Source organism: Daldinia vernicosa, assembly GCF_022497035.1.
Source record: "Daldinia vernicosa strain CBS 139.73 unplaced genomic scaffold F5Y00scaffold_14, whole genome shotgun sequence".
NCBI lineage: Eukaryota > Fungi > Ascomycota > Sordariomycetes > Xylariales > Hypoxylaceae > Daldinia > Daldinia vernicosa.
Window position 1 is genome coordinate 109476 of NW_025953930.1, and position 16164 is coordinate 125639.

The 16164-nt window shown below is 45.8% G+C and overlaps 5 protein-coding genes across 5 annotated transcripts; 2 read left to right on the forward strand and 3 right to left on the reverse strand.

The window, feature by feature from the left end:
* Window positions 1-17: 17 nt before the first annotated feature.
* Window positions 18-3091, reverse strand: F5Y00DRAFT_31462 (glycoside hydrolase family 92 protein). Its single transcript, XM_048013469.1, has 5 exons — window positions 2634-3091; window positions 2059-2571; window positions 1529-2005; window positions 1099-1478; window positions 18-1043 (listed from the first exon to the last, which is right to left on the reverse strand). Exons 1-5 carry the CDS (start codon window positions 2796-2798, stop codon window positions 194-196), a joined length of 2385 nt encoding a protein of 794 aa, XP_047866416.1. The 5' UTR covers window positions 2799-3091; the 3' UTR covers window positions 18-193.
* A 1527-nt stretch (window positions 3092-4618) lies between these two features.
* Window positions 4619-7230, forward strand: F5Y00DRAFT_31480 (uncharacterized protein). Its single transcript, XM_048013470.1, has 2 exons — window positions 4619-5387; window positions 5445-7230. Exons 1-2 carry the CDS (start codon window positions 4820-4822, stop codon window positions 7136-7138), a joined length of 2262 nt encoding a protein of 753 aa, XP_047866417.1. The 5' UTR covers window positions 4619-4819; the 3' UTR covers window positions 7139-7230.
* Window positions 7231-8608: 1378 nt separating this feature from the next.
* On the reverse strand, window positions 8609-9736 carry F5Y00DRAFT_260362 (uncharacterized protein; the record flags this gene model as incomplete). Its single annotated transcript, XM_048011004.1, has 5 exons — window positions 8609-8754; window positions 8839-9123; window positions 9207-9309; window positions 9380-9540; window positions 9649-9736. 5 exons carry the CDS (start codon window positions 9734-9736, stop codon window positions 8609-8611), a joined length of 783 nt encoding a protein of 260 aa, XP_047866418.1.
* A 1350-nt stretch (window positions 9737-11086) lies between these two features.
* Window positions 11087-12489, forward strand: F5Y00DRAFT_232363 (uncharacterized protein). Its single transcript, XM_048007160.1, has 2 exons — window positions 11087-11758; window positions 11839-12489. The coding sequence occupies exons 1-2, from the start codon at window positions 11179-11181 to the stop codon at window positions 12213-12215; spliced, it is 957 nt and encodes a 318-aa protein (XP_047866419.1). The 5' UTR covers window positions 11087-11178; the 3' UTR covers window positions 12216-12489.
* Window positions 12490-15261: 2772 nt separating this feature from the next.
* Window positions 15262-15535, reverse strand: F5Y00DRAFT_260364 (uncharacterized protein; the record flags this gene model as incomplete). Its single annotated transcript, XM_048011005.1, has 2 exons — window positions 15262-15407; window positions 15469-15535. 2 exons carry the CDS (start codon window positions 15533-15535, stop codon window positions 15262-15264), a joined length of 213 nt encoding a protein of 70 aa, XP_047866420.1.
* Window positions 15536-16164: the final 629 nt, after the last annotated feature.

The window sequence follows — 16164 nt, forward strand, 5'->3', positions numbered from 1 at the left end:
CAAGCGGCAATATTAGACTCGGTAGTTGAAACACGGCATCAAAGCATTTAGCTCTAAGCTCTGGCTGACATGTGAAGTATATACACACCAATTTCCCGTATATATACAAGAATCAAATTCCTCACTTCTCGTAGCTAGATACACTTTAAACCCATCGGCCCTCTAACCTCTTCACATTGATCATCGACAACCGCTACGACTCCGTAGCCGGACTCGGCGGCGCATCTCCAGTCGCCCAATCAGCCGGCTCCGATCCCAACACAAAGTCCAGCGTACCGCCATTCGCAAAAACATCCTCCCACGCAACCCACGCCTTATCCCAGCTCTTGCCATTGACCTTGAGCGACTGGACGTAGTAAGACTGGGCGTCACCTCCTTCCGTGTTAATCTGCAGCTTATTCCCGCCTCCGAGATCGATAGTTAAGTCCTTGAACCACGGAGATCCGATGAGGAAGGTAGTCTGACCGGTCATGGGGTACAAACCAATAATGGACCATAATAGCCACGACTCCATAGCGCCCGCATCCGAGTTCCCTGGAAGTCCGCCGGGCGTCGGTGCATAGTAGCTATCGGCGACGTAGCGGCTGTGCTTGACGCTGAGGTCCTGACGGCCGACGTAATTGAACAAGTATGGCGATGTGAAGCTAGGCTCGTTCCCTGGGTTGAAAAGCGTGTAATTGAACTGCGAGTTACCGGAGCTGACACCACCCTCAAAGAATTTCTCTAGACGCGCGGTGAACTCATCCTTACCACCTGACAGCTCGATCAACTTGTTGATATCGTGGTGCGCGTTGAACGAGTACTCGATAGGCAGCGCCTCGTAGTAGTCGTCGCCCCAGTAGCATCCGCCGCAGCTGAGCGGGTCCTGGTCCTTGAAGTTGCCGTCCTCGTCGATCGGGCCGAGGAAGCCCTTGAATCCTAATGCTTCTAGGTCTGGATTCCATTGGTTGCGCCAGTTGCGAGAGCGGTTGAGGTATTTCTGCGCCTCTTCGTCCTTTCCTAGGCCCTTGGCTACTTGGTATAGACCGAAGTCGTTTCCGGCACTATGGATGGTCAGTCTAATTTCTTACTGATACATAGGATTGAGGCATTGCCCACTATTCGATGGCTCGGCTGACGGAGCGCTTGTACTTTGTGGTAATGTATCCACGATCTATCCAATCGGGCAGAGCACCTCGCCCTTCCTTGGTAGAGGCAGTTGTGTCTCTAGGATCGTTGTTGTTCGGCGGCACCGTCTCGGCATCTGTGACCATAGCAGAAAATGCATCGTCCCAGTTGATAGCACCACGAACCCCTTTTACGTATGCGTCTGCAAGAACGTTGTCTGCATTGGAACCTCCTTGAGTTGCACCGTTGAAGAACGAGGATCGCGCGTCAGGTAAAAAGCCGTCATGTCTCCATATATCAACTAGAGAACGGATGAATTCCTCGTATGCCACAGGCTGCAGGATATGCAGGAGAGAGGTTGCACATCGGAACTGCGATTAGTTAGATTCTAGATGCCGACGATTTAGAGAGTGCAACCTACTGTGTCCCAGAAAGTGAAGATGTCATCATAGTAAGGCTCGCTCGATGACCAAAGCGGATTCTCTCCTGTCTTGTTGCTGGGAATGATGGACATGTGATACAGAGACGAGTAAAGAAGTTGAAGTCTGGTTGTATTAGAGACATCTGTTGTGGTAACCTTGGATAAAATTTGGCTATTCCAAGCTGCCTTAACGTTGTCTTCTAAGGTTTCTCGAGATGTCCCGACGGGAATCTCTCTGTTGACGTTTTCACAAGCCTGCTCAGGTGAAATAAACGATACTCCTACCCTTGAGGTGACATTCGCGCTGTCAAAGGTGAAGACGGCGCCCAATCGGGCATCAGAGTCTTGCTCGGAAGCATCGCTGTAGTCTACCAGCTCGTCACCTGTTGAGTCCTTACCCAAGAACGTCTTGAAAGTTGCTGGCTGATCAAAATAGCCACAGAAATGAACAGTCCACTTCGGGGCCCGGTTCCAACCCTAGGGGAAGTTAATTTAAATCGGTGTCGTCCAATCGGCTTCGATCAACATACATTATCATAAGAACCAGATCCTTGGTAATGGACACCGTCATCCGTCTTGGATACCGAAATGTTGCCGCCCAGATAGTTTTGGCCTAAACCTTGACCCCTAAAGGATGGAAGGACATGAGAAACATCGACAATGACATTTGTACCGTCTGCGTTGTCCGGGAATTGGTATTGGAACAGGCCTGCTTTGCCGGTTGCTCCTAGTTCCACGGTTATGCCATTTGATAGGCTTGACTTATAATAGCCGAGTCTCGCATCATCTGCATTGCTTCGGCTGATGCCCTGATCGGTCAATGGGTTGTCGATTGAGCCCACAACCGGTAACTGGCTAACGACTCCGTATTTAGGCGCGCCGCCCGTGCCGCTCTCGTGTAATAAACTAAAACCGGTGAAATTTCCATTGGACTGGTATCCCGAATAGCTATCGGATCCGGTGTATAGATCGGGGCCTAGCTTTACCATCCCGAACGGTAAGCTAACGCCGGGAAAAGTGTTGCCTCCATTCACGGAGCCGGTCTTTAGTCGGAATTGTTAGTTCGGGGACGCGCTCGGAATGCGTACTGATTCGGGTTACGTACAAATGGTAATACAAACTGACTCAGTTCTTGAACTTGGAACTTTTTAGCTTGAGCGAGCGTTAAGCCTAGCGCTATGCCAGCGGGAACGCGCATTTTGTCGGGTCGACCTGGACGTTGAAATTGATCGACGAAGTCTAATATCGATACGAATAAATATCTCAACATCCGGAAACCAACATACTAGAATAGTCCCTGGGTAGAACTGAGGACTACGCAAGTAATTCAAGAGAGAGACTGTAAAGAATGTATAGTACTCCATACGAAGAGTACGAATAGAATGAACGAATAATAAAGCAGCTACGGTACCTAGACAGCGTAACGTTCCTATTATGGCTCCTTATGACATACTATGTAGATCCTACACTATGTAGGAGCTACCTACCTAATTTTGGACATAATGGAACGGGGCAACCAAACCACGGTTCCTGGAATCCTAGCGGACCAAGCTTGATTAGTTTGACTAGGCTGTACATTTCTGCTGAGTAGGAGATAACTGCTGCAGCTATAATGTTGAACCGGGTTTACCAGGTTTATGGAGAACCCTGTATCTGTCAGACTGTCTCGTTTGTATTAGGTATTATTATGAAAGGGGTGGAGCAGCTTTGACGAGGCGCAGCGAAGATCGCAACCTTGCCGCCTTGGAAAACCTTGTTGAAATACAACTAGGCTTGGCACCTGAGCATAGGGCTGTTATTTCAATACGGCAGCTTGTTGTACTTGATAGCATAGGTTTATGCCAGTTTCTAGTTTCCTATTTCTGTTGACCTTGTAATCTGAACGTTTTGTTTGACGCCTTAGTCTCGTCCGGTCTCGTCCGGTCTCGTCCGGTCTCGTCACCCGAAGGATCGTGTTGTCCAAACTTCCGGTTCCTTAATGTAAATTTAAAAGTGGTAGGTATCCCTTGCAATTTAATGTAGTAGTATTGCATTGAACATGGTGCAGTAGCTTGCTATATGCGAAGAGGCTCTTATTGACTAGCAAGACAATAATAATCTGCCAATCAAGGTGACTATATCGTCCAGGTGCATAGAGTCTGCACAAGCCGATATCCCAAATGCTAGCTTATAGAATTGTGAACTTGCTATAAAATACTAGACGAAATGCATCTTTGGTAAGCGCGTACGGGAGAAAGGCATCATGCGCAAAACTCATGCCACAAATAGATCTGGCCTCTGATTGGCTAACCACACACCAACACACGCCCGATGAATTTTTTATACAATCAATTAACCTATTTTAATAGCATATAAAAATTTTAATAATTAATATTGTCAGATAGAGCTTGTTTTATATAATATTTTTATACTATTTTGCACCTTTTGCAAACGTTATGCGATAGAATAGTAAAGGAAAAAGTCGCCAACTGCAGGGTAATTCTAAATAGTTATCTGATTGTGTTGGCAGGTGGTTCACGTCACGATCGTAAGTCACGGTAATAGCATCAAGGGAAAAAACGAGGCCCCTAGGGCCCATAGGGCCGATTATATAAACCGACGTGGTCCCGTAGTCTTTCTAGATTCAACAACGCACTTGCAATACAAGACCAGTTCCACAGATTGGTTGAAAAAATTGTGGCAGTCCTAATGAAATATATATAAGAGTTGATTTGCATTGTGCCATTGACACATGCTGAGCCGTTAAGAAGCAAGTTTAGTATATAATATTCAAACTCTCTTGATGCCTAGAGATAATAGGGGTCCGCGTACTTCACAATGGAAGAGCCTTCGAGGACAGAAGGTATCTGCCTTAAGCTAAGCTTAAGTGCAATACTTTTAGCAACTCTTAGTGGAAGCGACTACCTCAGATATATATATATGTTAGGTACCTCTAAGGTATTATCAGTACCTGCAAATTTTATATGTTCATGTTCAGGTGTGACCGCGGGGTAACTTCCCAATCTACATAATACGTACATTCCGATATGTATCGTGCCTTCTTTGCAACCCCACGGCACTTGCTTAATTCTAACCTTAGACCTTATGTATTGTACCTGCCTAAGTGGGGCGGCGAGTTCGAACTGGGAACATCCCATCAATTTAAAATCCCCACCATTTATTCATCCTCCTAAAACTCCCACTTCCAAACTGTCGGGCCGATCAATTTTCCATAATCAAATCTTTTTGGACTCACCGCATAATTCTGCCATCTACTCGAACCTGAAGTGACGACATTGTCAATCAAACAAAATGGGCCGCAAGCCCAATCCTATAATCCTCGAGTTCTTCGAGCGCGGCGCCAAATTGAATGACAATAGCAATCGATACCATCATACCTGCAAAAATTGCGGCGAGCATTTCCCTAAGGGTCGCATTGACAGCCTTACGAATCATTTAACAAAAAAGTGCCCGGCGATCAGTCAAGCCGAGAGAGCTCACGCGTGTCTTACCCTGCATGGCTTTAACAATAGTTCAAACAAGTCAAGATTCGAAGGCCTTTTGCACACCGGTCCTAATCATGGCCCCTTTCCCGGCCATCTTCCCGGCTCCTCTGTGGCCTCGCTCGAGCAATCCCAGAATCAGATCTGGACACCCCTAGAGACCCTTGCTGAAGTCTCTCGTCAGATCGAGGCCAATGAGAAGCACGACGATCATGTCCCGACCACGCAAGACCCTACAGCTGAAGCTGTTCAAACAACCTTGGCTGACGCTATCGTGCCTGTCGCAGCTACAACCAATTCTCTTGAGCTCCACGAGCAGTTCACTCTAGAGAGCCCGCCGACCAATGTGGACAACCATTCAGATTCAGATATTAAGGGTATGGCCTCAGGTCGAGTTATAGCGATAAGGATGTATATTAACAAATAATCTTTAGATATTTATGTATCGCACAAGCTCCTCACCGCAGAAGACACGCTCAGAGTAGCATTCGAACAGAGAGAAAAAGCAAAAGCAGAGAGAGCAGAGAGAGCAAAGAGAGCAGAGGGAGCAGAGAGAGAAGAGAAAGGGAAACAGGGAGAAATGACAGAAGAGAGGGCGATATTGGCTACTCATTCCGCATTGTCGGTAGCCGTAGCAGCAACAGCCCGTCTCAATCCATCTTTGTTAGACCCACAGCTATTGACCGATGAAGCTATTCCCGAAACGCCTACCCACACCCAGTCTACCGAGATGTTGATTGACTACCCCCCTTCGCCGGAGAGACAGCACGAACAGCCGAATACAAATGGATCGGCCACTCCTTGGGACGGTATGACATATATGTCAGAGGATATTCACGCCCCTGCAACAGTCAATGATCATGGTCAGCACTTGGCAGCAACTCTGAATAGGGGTGGCTTTCGCATGGATACAAGCAATACTATTCATGGAGCCCGTCACCGCCATAGCCGGGCGCGGTTCGATTCTGGTCGCCGAAAGGAGGTTCAGGAGATTCGTCGCATTGGAGCATGCATTCGCTGTCGCATCTTGCGCAAGACGTGCTCGAAGGGTACACCGTGCAATGCCTGTAAGAAAGTTCTTGCACCTCGAATTTGGCGCACCGGATGTGTGCGAACCAAGCTCTCGGAGCATATTAACCTGTACTCAGCCGGGGTACAGGTCGTTATGACCCAAAAGCGGATCAATGGCTATAAATCAAGCCATAACCTGCAGAATGCTGGGCTTACACTAGAAGTCTCACATTTCCCCGAGACAGGACATAAGGCTGTCTTCCAAGTTTTACAAGGAACTCCCAAGGAGAAGGACAACGGGTTTCCCAGCGACGATAGCCCTAGCCCGGTGATATTACTCGACAGCAACGAGGACATACCGGGAAAGGTTGAGGCCTATATGCGTGAAACTCTTCACGAGTTCATCCGCCGTGAGCCGTCTCATTACGTGCGAGTCACCTTGGATGTGGCTATCATGGTCGCAAACGATACCAATGACGAACTGCTCAAAAGATCTCTGGAACTATGGGGAATTGTTGAGATGATGGACCGAGAACGCCAATGGACAATGTTAGCAAAGCCTCCTGAGGAGGACATCAAGGACTATTTGATCAAGGATGATTCTGACTGCGAAGCTTATACCAATATTTGCATGCAGCTCACCGCAGCAGCTGAGCGAAAGGCATCCGCCGCTAGCAAAGTCCTACTGAATGGTATCCAGAAGCATTTGCAAGACGGCAAAGCTAAACTTGGCTTTCCCATGTTCTTGACTGTTATGCTCTTCCTCAACTGCATGGAGAAGACTACCTGGGCCTTTAAGGCATGGGATGAGGAGAACCTTCGGCCGAAGTGGCCGTTGGAGAAGCCACCCAGCAGCTTCACGAATCAGGGACAGGAGTTGACTGAGCTGCTTAAAATGCTACTAGTTATCCGGCATATCCTTCCGAAGACCATGGCCATGGGCCCTGAGTTGCCCATTGTGGCCAATGAGAACGACCCGATGGTACAGAACTATTTCCACAATCTCAATGTCACCACTGCTTACCTGGAGGCGCGTCGCGATCAGAACAACTTCCAGCCAACGGATTCACGATCTCTCGAGTTCTTATTCTGTGCACCGCTCCTGCTCAACAACTAAGGGCCTCCCCTGGTCCTATATACTACTCTCTGTTATAGGACACATTGCATTTCACACGATTCTTGTACAAACCTTCCAATTGCCTATAGGCATATAACGACTTTCATACCCACGTTTCGGATATACAGAGTTTGATGAAAGGAGAATAGGAAACAAGTCATCACGATTCATGAATATAGACTCATGCGGTATATACGATTCCACGACTACACGACTAATACAACTCGCCAACATTTTGCGCACTGTGTGCGCTATGTCTTCATATACACATATGTCCCGCGAGGTTCTCAATACTTCCATACTCACCAATTCAAAGGGAGATGGAACAAACAAATAGATAAAAGAAAAAAACTTCCAGGAGATCTCTTTTGTCTTCTTTTCTGATGGAAAAAACGGCACGTCTCACGACACGGATAGTACCTAGGTAGCCCACTCTGGAATTGGCGTTTCACGAAATTTCGGCATTCTCACACAAGACTTTTTGCATGCATGGAAAAAAGGGCAAAGGGATTTTCGATATCGTTTTTCTAGACTGAACAAAATACCCCCTCTCCCTCATGTTTAACTGAGGATGATGTACGTGGCTGCGATCATGGTCAGGCGTTAAGGGTTGGTTTGCTTTTGCTTTTGAGTTGATCCTATCTTGTCTTGGCATTTAAGCTGGTATAGGGACAGAGACGAAGACACATTTGATCTTTTAGGTCGCCGATTCGCCTCTTGTTAATATAAATCACGATTATGTGAGGGTTTCGGTAAATTGTGGTGTTTGGAATTTGTGATATTGCCCACGTAGATTATCAGCTTCTCTTGTTTGCTCTATTTTTTGCTTTACCTTGAATAGTTGGACTGCCTATCATCTATACTCGTTATATGTAGTAAGTACCTTAGTTATCAAACCCTAGTGTTAGAATTTTAGGTGAGGCATCTAGACTAAATATTTTTAGCATATCTAATAGTCATAGGCTTCTACAGCTTAGTTTGGAATTCCTTGAAGAATGATAAAGTCACTTTCATACCTTTTAACGTACAGCTTACGAAGATTCCTACCTCACTGCAGTCCAATAGCGATGATTGTTTTACCTCTAGGTCTAATACCTAAGCCAAGTACCAACTTTAAAGTCATTTATACAAGAGGAAAAGAATCAATATAAAATTTATTGGTAAGGGACTTGGTGGTTTGTTTTTAGCTTGTTAGTATCTATTGATGCGGGATGAAATCTAAGGAAAACTGGCGGGATGCAGATGGATTTTATACTTAATAGCTACCTACCCAAACACATATCGACGTACATCTAATTTAGTCAGGACGTTTATTGATAACCCCTGGGTTTTATGGGGTAATGCGAGACAGTATGTTTTGCGTCTACCTTGATCCGTACCATTTTTATATAAAACAAGAAAAAAAGAAAACCCCCATTGGTCACCCCAAAATATCTTACCTACCACTTAAACCTACCTACCGCATTCGTTTTATTCAAGACGTGCTACAATCTCATCATCGTGAAAGTCCCAATGGACATCATCCTCATCCTCAAGGCCCTCCAGCGCTCTCCGCGCAAACGTAGCGTTCCTCGGCGCCGCGCGCTTCGTCTTAGTACCGATGTCCAAATCCTCCCCTATATTATATCAAGGCCTATTAACAAATAGTCTTTTACAAAGCGCCGAAATGAATTTTTGTTCTATACTTATTCTATACATACCAAAAGCGACCTTCATCCCAGACTTCATCAGATACAGACCTCCGGGCAAGGACGTCGTCGTATTATCATTACCAGTGCTACGCCTCGAGGCGGACTTGGGCGGACGCACATCCTTCTTGCCGTTCTTCCAGATGGTTCCGTCGGGAATACACTTGTTGTAAGGATCGCTGCGGGCCGTGCAGTACTTGACGCCTTTGGTGTCCGGTTCTCCGAATCCTATGGTGAAGCTGCATTTCTGTTTGTTGCAGTTGGCTGAAACGTAATTTTTGATGATGTTGCCTTGCCCTAGAGTAGAGAGGTAGTATGAGCGTGAGCCCTAGGTAGGCATAATCAAGTTGGTATCGAGTTGCTGGTGGTTAGGTACTTACGAGAGTTGTGGCCGCTAACAACGCATTTTGTGACTTGACCGCCCTTATCGGCATCACTTGTGCTCGCAAAGGGGTATTCGTCACAATTTTTCCCAGCCTCGGGCTATCATGTATATATATGGTCAGTACTACTAGCAACTCGGTATCATTTTGGGATGATTATCTCGACACACGCTGCATCTGTTAGGCCTAGGCGTGCATCCGGCCGAGTTGGTGCGCCGCTTGCCAACGCTACCCTCACGATCTCCCGTGCCGCCATAATTGTCGTATTCTAGCTTGGTGCCAAAGGCCGGATGTGTGCAATATGCGCCCCAGCACATATTATCACAGACGTCTATGAGGATAGTTATAATAAGAGTTAGGCACTGATATATAGGTCTATACAGACGGTAAAACCACAAGATATGAACTCGATCAAGCCAGATGTCTGGCTTTCACATACCTTGCATATTGTCAGAGCAGTCAAATGACATAGGGAGTGCGGCGCGGGACAATACGACCATAAGGCCAAGCACGATTATAGAGCGCATCTTATCTGTATTGTATAATGTGGAAAGGGGCTAAGATATAGAGGACTATGTTTGACCTGTCGATGCTTGTTTTCGGTTCTTCAGTCTTGGTTCATCTAAACATCTTTTATATTTTTACCAGACGCTCATATCTATAGCTCTAGTATCAAGCACACTATGGGCCTAACGATCCATACATGTTTGTCACTCGTTGAATCGTACCTAATATGTCTCTTACTGCAAAGGATGAGATACACAAGTCGACCGCTCGGTTGGGGGTATACAAGGTATGGTAGCGAAGGGCAATATCAGGTTTTCGATGATATTGTCTTAGATCCTCGTTAAGTTATTCCAATTACATCTCGATAGAGCGTCGATGCTATTTACTAATGGAAGTATAATGGTCAAGAGGCTCGTACGATTCTTACGCTAGGTGTAGGTACTGAGACACACAAAACGTACTTACAAGCAGGCAAGTTCTAGGAATAGATACTCTAATATTTTGCAAGGAGTATTACTGCTACTGAATGATAATTTGCGTATGCTAAGTTTCCAGGCACTCAGAGCTATAGACGAGAAACTTGGTATTGTAATAACTGAGGTAGGTACCCAACCTATGCTTAGACGGATCCAGAGACTTTTGAAGCGAACAGCTCTGTTTAGTTGTGTACAAATACGAAGGATCATATTGTATAACAAGTAGGTATCATAGAGATTAATTCAGATGAGCGATTTTCTTAATCCCTCATGTAAGCTCTGTGTACGATGTTGGGCCGAGGTGTACACTGCTGAGCCTTCGACATTCGGTGGTGCCTTCGAAAATCGAGGATGTTCTAGACTTTAAGTCAGAGTCACACTATACGTTACACTATTCCTCGACCCACGAGTTATCTTCACCGATCATAGTTGTACATACATATCTTGTGTTAGCAGGTTACCGCCACTGCTGTATTCTGCGGCGGGTTACACATTGCAATACTTCGAAGTCTAACACTAACCTTGGAACTATGTAGTGAAGCTTGAAGCCTCATGTACAAGGCGTAGACTAAAACATAAATATATGTATAGGGTTGAAAAGCTGTGTCATGTTAAACCTGATGGCCTATACCTTAGGTAGTCTTGGTTTATGTGCATCCTTTTTACTATATCAACTATCGCCATTTGCACAACATACCTCTAGGAACTAAGTATACCTACTTAAAATGGCCCAATTCCATGGCGAGTAACGTAGTACGTAAAAGTCCACGGGGGACATGTGTAAACATATCTGGATTTATGTTTTGGAACCAGATTTATAAAGAAACCCCACGGGGTTTATTGTTGGTCTATTGCAACCACCAAGTTAAGCCAGAGTTTAACATCGCATCATCGACCTTCAATACTTCAATATCAACGACTTAATCGGTTCAACTCCTAACCACGTCCGTGTCATATTTTGCGTTCCTAGTGCGACCATAACTAGTATGGCTCTCAATCAAGATCTCTCTTTACCAAAGACAGCCCCAAACAGCGACCGACATCGTGCCACTGCGGGAGGAAGCTATGCGCAAGCTGTCTACTCAATCCTCCCCCTTGATTTGACCACTCTAGATAACTTAGTAAACCGATTAAACGAAGCCTCAGAGATCGACCCCGGAACTTGTAAACTAGCTCCCAAATACGACTTCGCCAACCGCCCACTTCGCGACATCTACGACTACCACATCCAGCTCCGCGACCAGGACCACTCAATCCACCCCCTTTACTTCATCGTAGCCGTCGATGCTGACTACAAGGAAAACGGCGTGCTGGTGGTGCACCTCCACACGGGCCAAGACGGAGAGCAGGACCGCGTCGACAAGGCCCGGTGCAGCGTGGACTGGGCCGCGAGCTGGGGCTTGAACCTCGACATTGGCAACGTGGCTTGGGAGGACCTCAAGGAGGAAGAAGCGGACGAATGGGGCGAAAAAGCCATGTCGTGGACGCAGGAGTCGAACCAGCCTAAGCAGCCGGATGCTGCGCCGCCCCGGTTCCAATACGCTTGCTTCAGTCTAGTCGAGAACGGTAAGTTGCCCACCAACAAACAATTCGAGATGAGTAACATACCTAGGTAGGTAAGGTACGTAACTGACAAAAGACCGTAGCATTAGATCTCCCGGAAAAGCTCCAGCCCGACTATTATAGCACGCCCGCGGAGCACAGGCGCGTGATCCTAGGCGGGAACTACTCCGCTGCCGGCGGGTTATCCGAAGTCACTCGCCTGTTTCCCTGGTTCTGCAAGTCGCATCCGGAGGCTCACAGGCAGCTGGCCATTGTAGCCGACAAGCCCGACTTCGAGACCAACGGCGCTGTGAAGCTTCTGCGTTTCGACTGGGACGGCAATGTAGACGCACATGACGATGCCGGAATCGCCGAGTTGGACCTTAAGTACGAAGCGGTCAAAGTAGTTGGTGTTGATAAAGCGGTTGCGGAGTTAGATCGGTACTGTCGAGATTTCGGCCTACCACAGGCTGAAGGATAGGGTTTGGATTGGAAGTCAGGCCTAGAGGGTGGACTGAATGAGAAAGTGATAGGGGATATCTAGGTAGTTTATGCAGCTTTGCTAATATAAATTTCCAAGGGGCGTATTTATCGCCTATATGCACACCTTTTAATATACATCTAGGGATAAATAGCATAACTGGAATCCATCTAGGGTGTTGGTGGTTCGGTATAACTATGGGGTTGAATAGGTTAACAAGACGTCGTATGCAAAGATCTTGAAAAGCATTAGTTCCAGTAAGTATAACTATAGGTGCCTCCTAGCACATTATAATCTTCGGTTGATTGGGATGTTATGTATAGGTACATATTTCGCAGCATTTTAAGTTATTAACTTGGCCTCTTTTAATTTTTTACCGTCACTTTGAAATTACTGGGTCATAATGTCCTGAAATATTTTCTTTAAGTACCCCCCTCCCCCTCTAATTGTAAGTGTATAGTTCTTTATTGCCCTAAGTAAAACATACATGCCCCATATCGGTACTGGCCGTGGGCCAATCCCAAATGGTAGAATCGAGCTATGAAGCATTAGGTCCTTGCGGTCTATGAGATTCCTAAGTCTGGGTCATGCCTAAGATCACGCCTTTACCTGCTTGACTGCTGACTTCGTGTCACAGTGGTTACACTCCCTATTTCTATATAGTCATTTCTGCTTCCGTAGCGAGGGCTTAGTTCTGGTGTGGTGGATTGGACTTTGCTATTATTGGTCTTGGTGATTCTTGTCAGTGGGTAATGGGAAGTTAATGCCGAGGTGTTGGCTGAGAGAAGCCCACTTTGCACCGAGTCCAGCAGAGGCCAGAAATATACGATTGAGGTAGCGAGGATGCTAGTGGAGATAGATACTTGCATAGAGATGAAATAAGGAAAAGCGTTTAAGGTAAAGTTATCTCCTGAGAGCTGTTGTAAATAGACTAGTTGACAGATGGTGGCAGTGATGGTGCTATGGTCATATTAACAATAGAAGCTCAGATATGATTTTGTATAGTGGGTGGATACTTACGATATTCTAAAAGAAAAGAAAGACTGGATTTTGAGGCGCAATATGAATGCCATCTTTAACGGATATATAATGGCTATTGGAAAGGCCACCAATGCAGCATCACTCAAGATGTCAGCGATATAAACATATTTCAAAAATGCATCCTGGAAATATAGAGTTAGTTCTTCAGACTAGGAGAGCTTTGGTATAGGTATAAGAAGAACTGGACTTACCTGATTTATGCATTTTGCTCCAACATTATTCCATGGACCATGAGCACCGCACTGGAATGCAATCCCAAGCAGGGCTGTAAGCGTCCAAGTTATAATACAGGCGCTTAACACATTTACCACTCGATGATGAATATTGTCTGGAGTCAACGAACGCAGGCTCTCACAAACCGAGAGTTTAGAAAGCCCCAGAGAGAGTACGAATAGGAGGTCTCTAGCGTATCCTGTCTAGAATCGCGGCATTAGCTTGGAATTTGAAATTTGAAGAAGGGTTGGGCTATTATTGCCTTAATCCCATTATATAGCTGTTGATCCGATATAAGAGATATATCTTTGCCAAATACTTGACTATCTGGCACTAGGAGGGTTACCGACTCCCCAAGAGAAATAAGCTACATAGGTAGTCAGACTCGGTCGTTAATGATGAGCAGCGGTAACTCACATAAGCAGCAAGTAATAAAATGTCATCAAGCACCAATGGCTGTCTAACCTTAATGTAAAACTTGGTCAGAAGCCGAAAGCAAATTGTTAAGGAGGATATCGCAAGTAAGAGCCATGTAATTGTTTGGATGATCGGATTTAAATTCTGCTCGTCCACTACAATACCTTCGGACGACCGCGGAGCCTCTTGGGCTGACGAGCGACGAAAGCCGACTAGCATCTCGATGATATATATGATAAGGAGCATAAGCTGATAGTTTTCGCCGGTCAGACTCGAGTTAGTTCAGATTACAACCACAAGTGTTTTGTAACGCTGTGGTCTAGAGGCGTCCTAGTATTATTTGTGAGATTCTATTAGCCGCCCACCACCACGGCTTATAAGTGTCATGGGACATATGTAATTGGTAGTATTTTCGATATTTCGTCCTCCCTTTCTGACGCTGTGTAAGGCTGTAGGGAGGCGGACAGGGCAAAGTTCCTGATCTCGTCGGGAGATAGGTACCTATAGTTGAGGTATCAGGCTGGTCGATCCTCTCGGCATGTTACTGCTGCCTTGAGAAATCCGCAACGCAGCCTACCTTATCTACTTTAACTAAATTCCATAATATCGAGAAGCTACTGTTGAGTATTAAAAAGTAAGGCTGATATTACTTATTGACCGAGGGCTGTGCATTGCTCGAAACACGACCTTTATGCGGCCATTTGCAAGGCCGACTGGACACTATCCGGCGTAACACGAAAAGAGTCCTACGTAAAGAGGCTTGAGGTCCGTATGTAGTAAAATTTCCAGGCTAATTATTGATAGGTAGGATATCCCGAAGGATTATACATGAGTGGGGGTATAGGACTGTTAAGACATAAGGTAGGCTGTCGAGTTGCCCGAGAATAAGATAGGCTGAGACACCTCCAACAACTGCATCATGTCTCGTTGTTAAGCCACTATTTCGATGATAAAGTACCGATACATGAGCAAGGAGCAATTTCACAGTCCAGAAGGGAGCCGGTGAGGGCAGGGGGCGACATGGTCAAGTTTGTCAGGATTCTAGATGAGACATCTAGGACAAAGAACATGTATGTATATACGAGCTGTAGGCTCGCCAGATAAGTTAGAGTTCCTCGCGGAGCAACGAAGTTGTTTCCATGCTGTTTGGTTCTACCTCGTGACAAAGTTTACATTATACCCTTTCATTTTTGTTTTATTTGGGGCAAATAAAATAAACAAGGTTGGTAAATTAGTCGGCATTGAATTGCATATGAGCCTTACTGGACGTTGATTGCTAGGAGTTGCTAAAGTGGTAGGTATCTTGAGATACTAGATACCAGTACATAATAGAATAACTTGTCTCCAAATGCCTCCAGATTGCTTTCCAGTTATTTTAATCTGCCTCATCCGCCTCGTCCACGATTTCTGCCCCAGCGGCGATAGCTGGCGGGCCGCGGGGTTGAAACCCCCTATTAATGCCACCAGTTGTCGGGACTCTCATGCGGACAACAGGCTGCGACTGATCGAGGTCTCGAGTCCCTTAGTTGGTGTGTTAGTAGGCACTGGTAGGAGATGGTGGATTTATCAAAGTCCCAAATACCTAGAGGAATAGACGACACAACACCTGTAAACCCTGCAAGGGCGAGAACGAGGTTTCTGTAAAGCATGATGATATGAGTGATGTTTTTTATGGTGATTGTCTGTATCGATATTTCTGTATAAACGTGGTTTACGGGAGAAAGTGCGATACTTTTCCAGAGAGAGGTAGATATCTTCGACTTTATACCCAGAACCCTCCCCCAGTAACCGGTTGTATGTGATATGTTAAAGCTATCCGTATTGGATTGATCCTATGCCCTTCATCTTCTAGCCATGAATTTTCATCTAGTCAGTTATACACTACTTCATGTCTTAGACACTCCTCCTCAGCAACCAGTGTTTCACAAAGTAGGAGGTATGTAGGTAGGTATAACAACCTCTTAATCCATTATAATTCGATGGAATGATCCCGGAGGGAAGTACCTCGATAAATGATATTGTGTGACACCTTCCTCGTCTGCTTATTTTATTCCCAAATGGACTTCATGTTGTCGGATCCTTCACGTATATTGCCCAAGCCTACGCAACGAATCATACAATCCTTTTGTCATACCACTCATTTCCATGCCGGTTATGCATCCTCAAGAAAGAGGGGCAACTAGAATCGACGAGTGCTTGTCTAAGTCCCATCGTCCTTCTATTTCATTTTTCCAACTTCATACTACCCAGCATATCTTCTTCAGAGCTATCTTCTGGA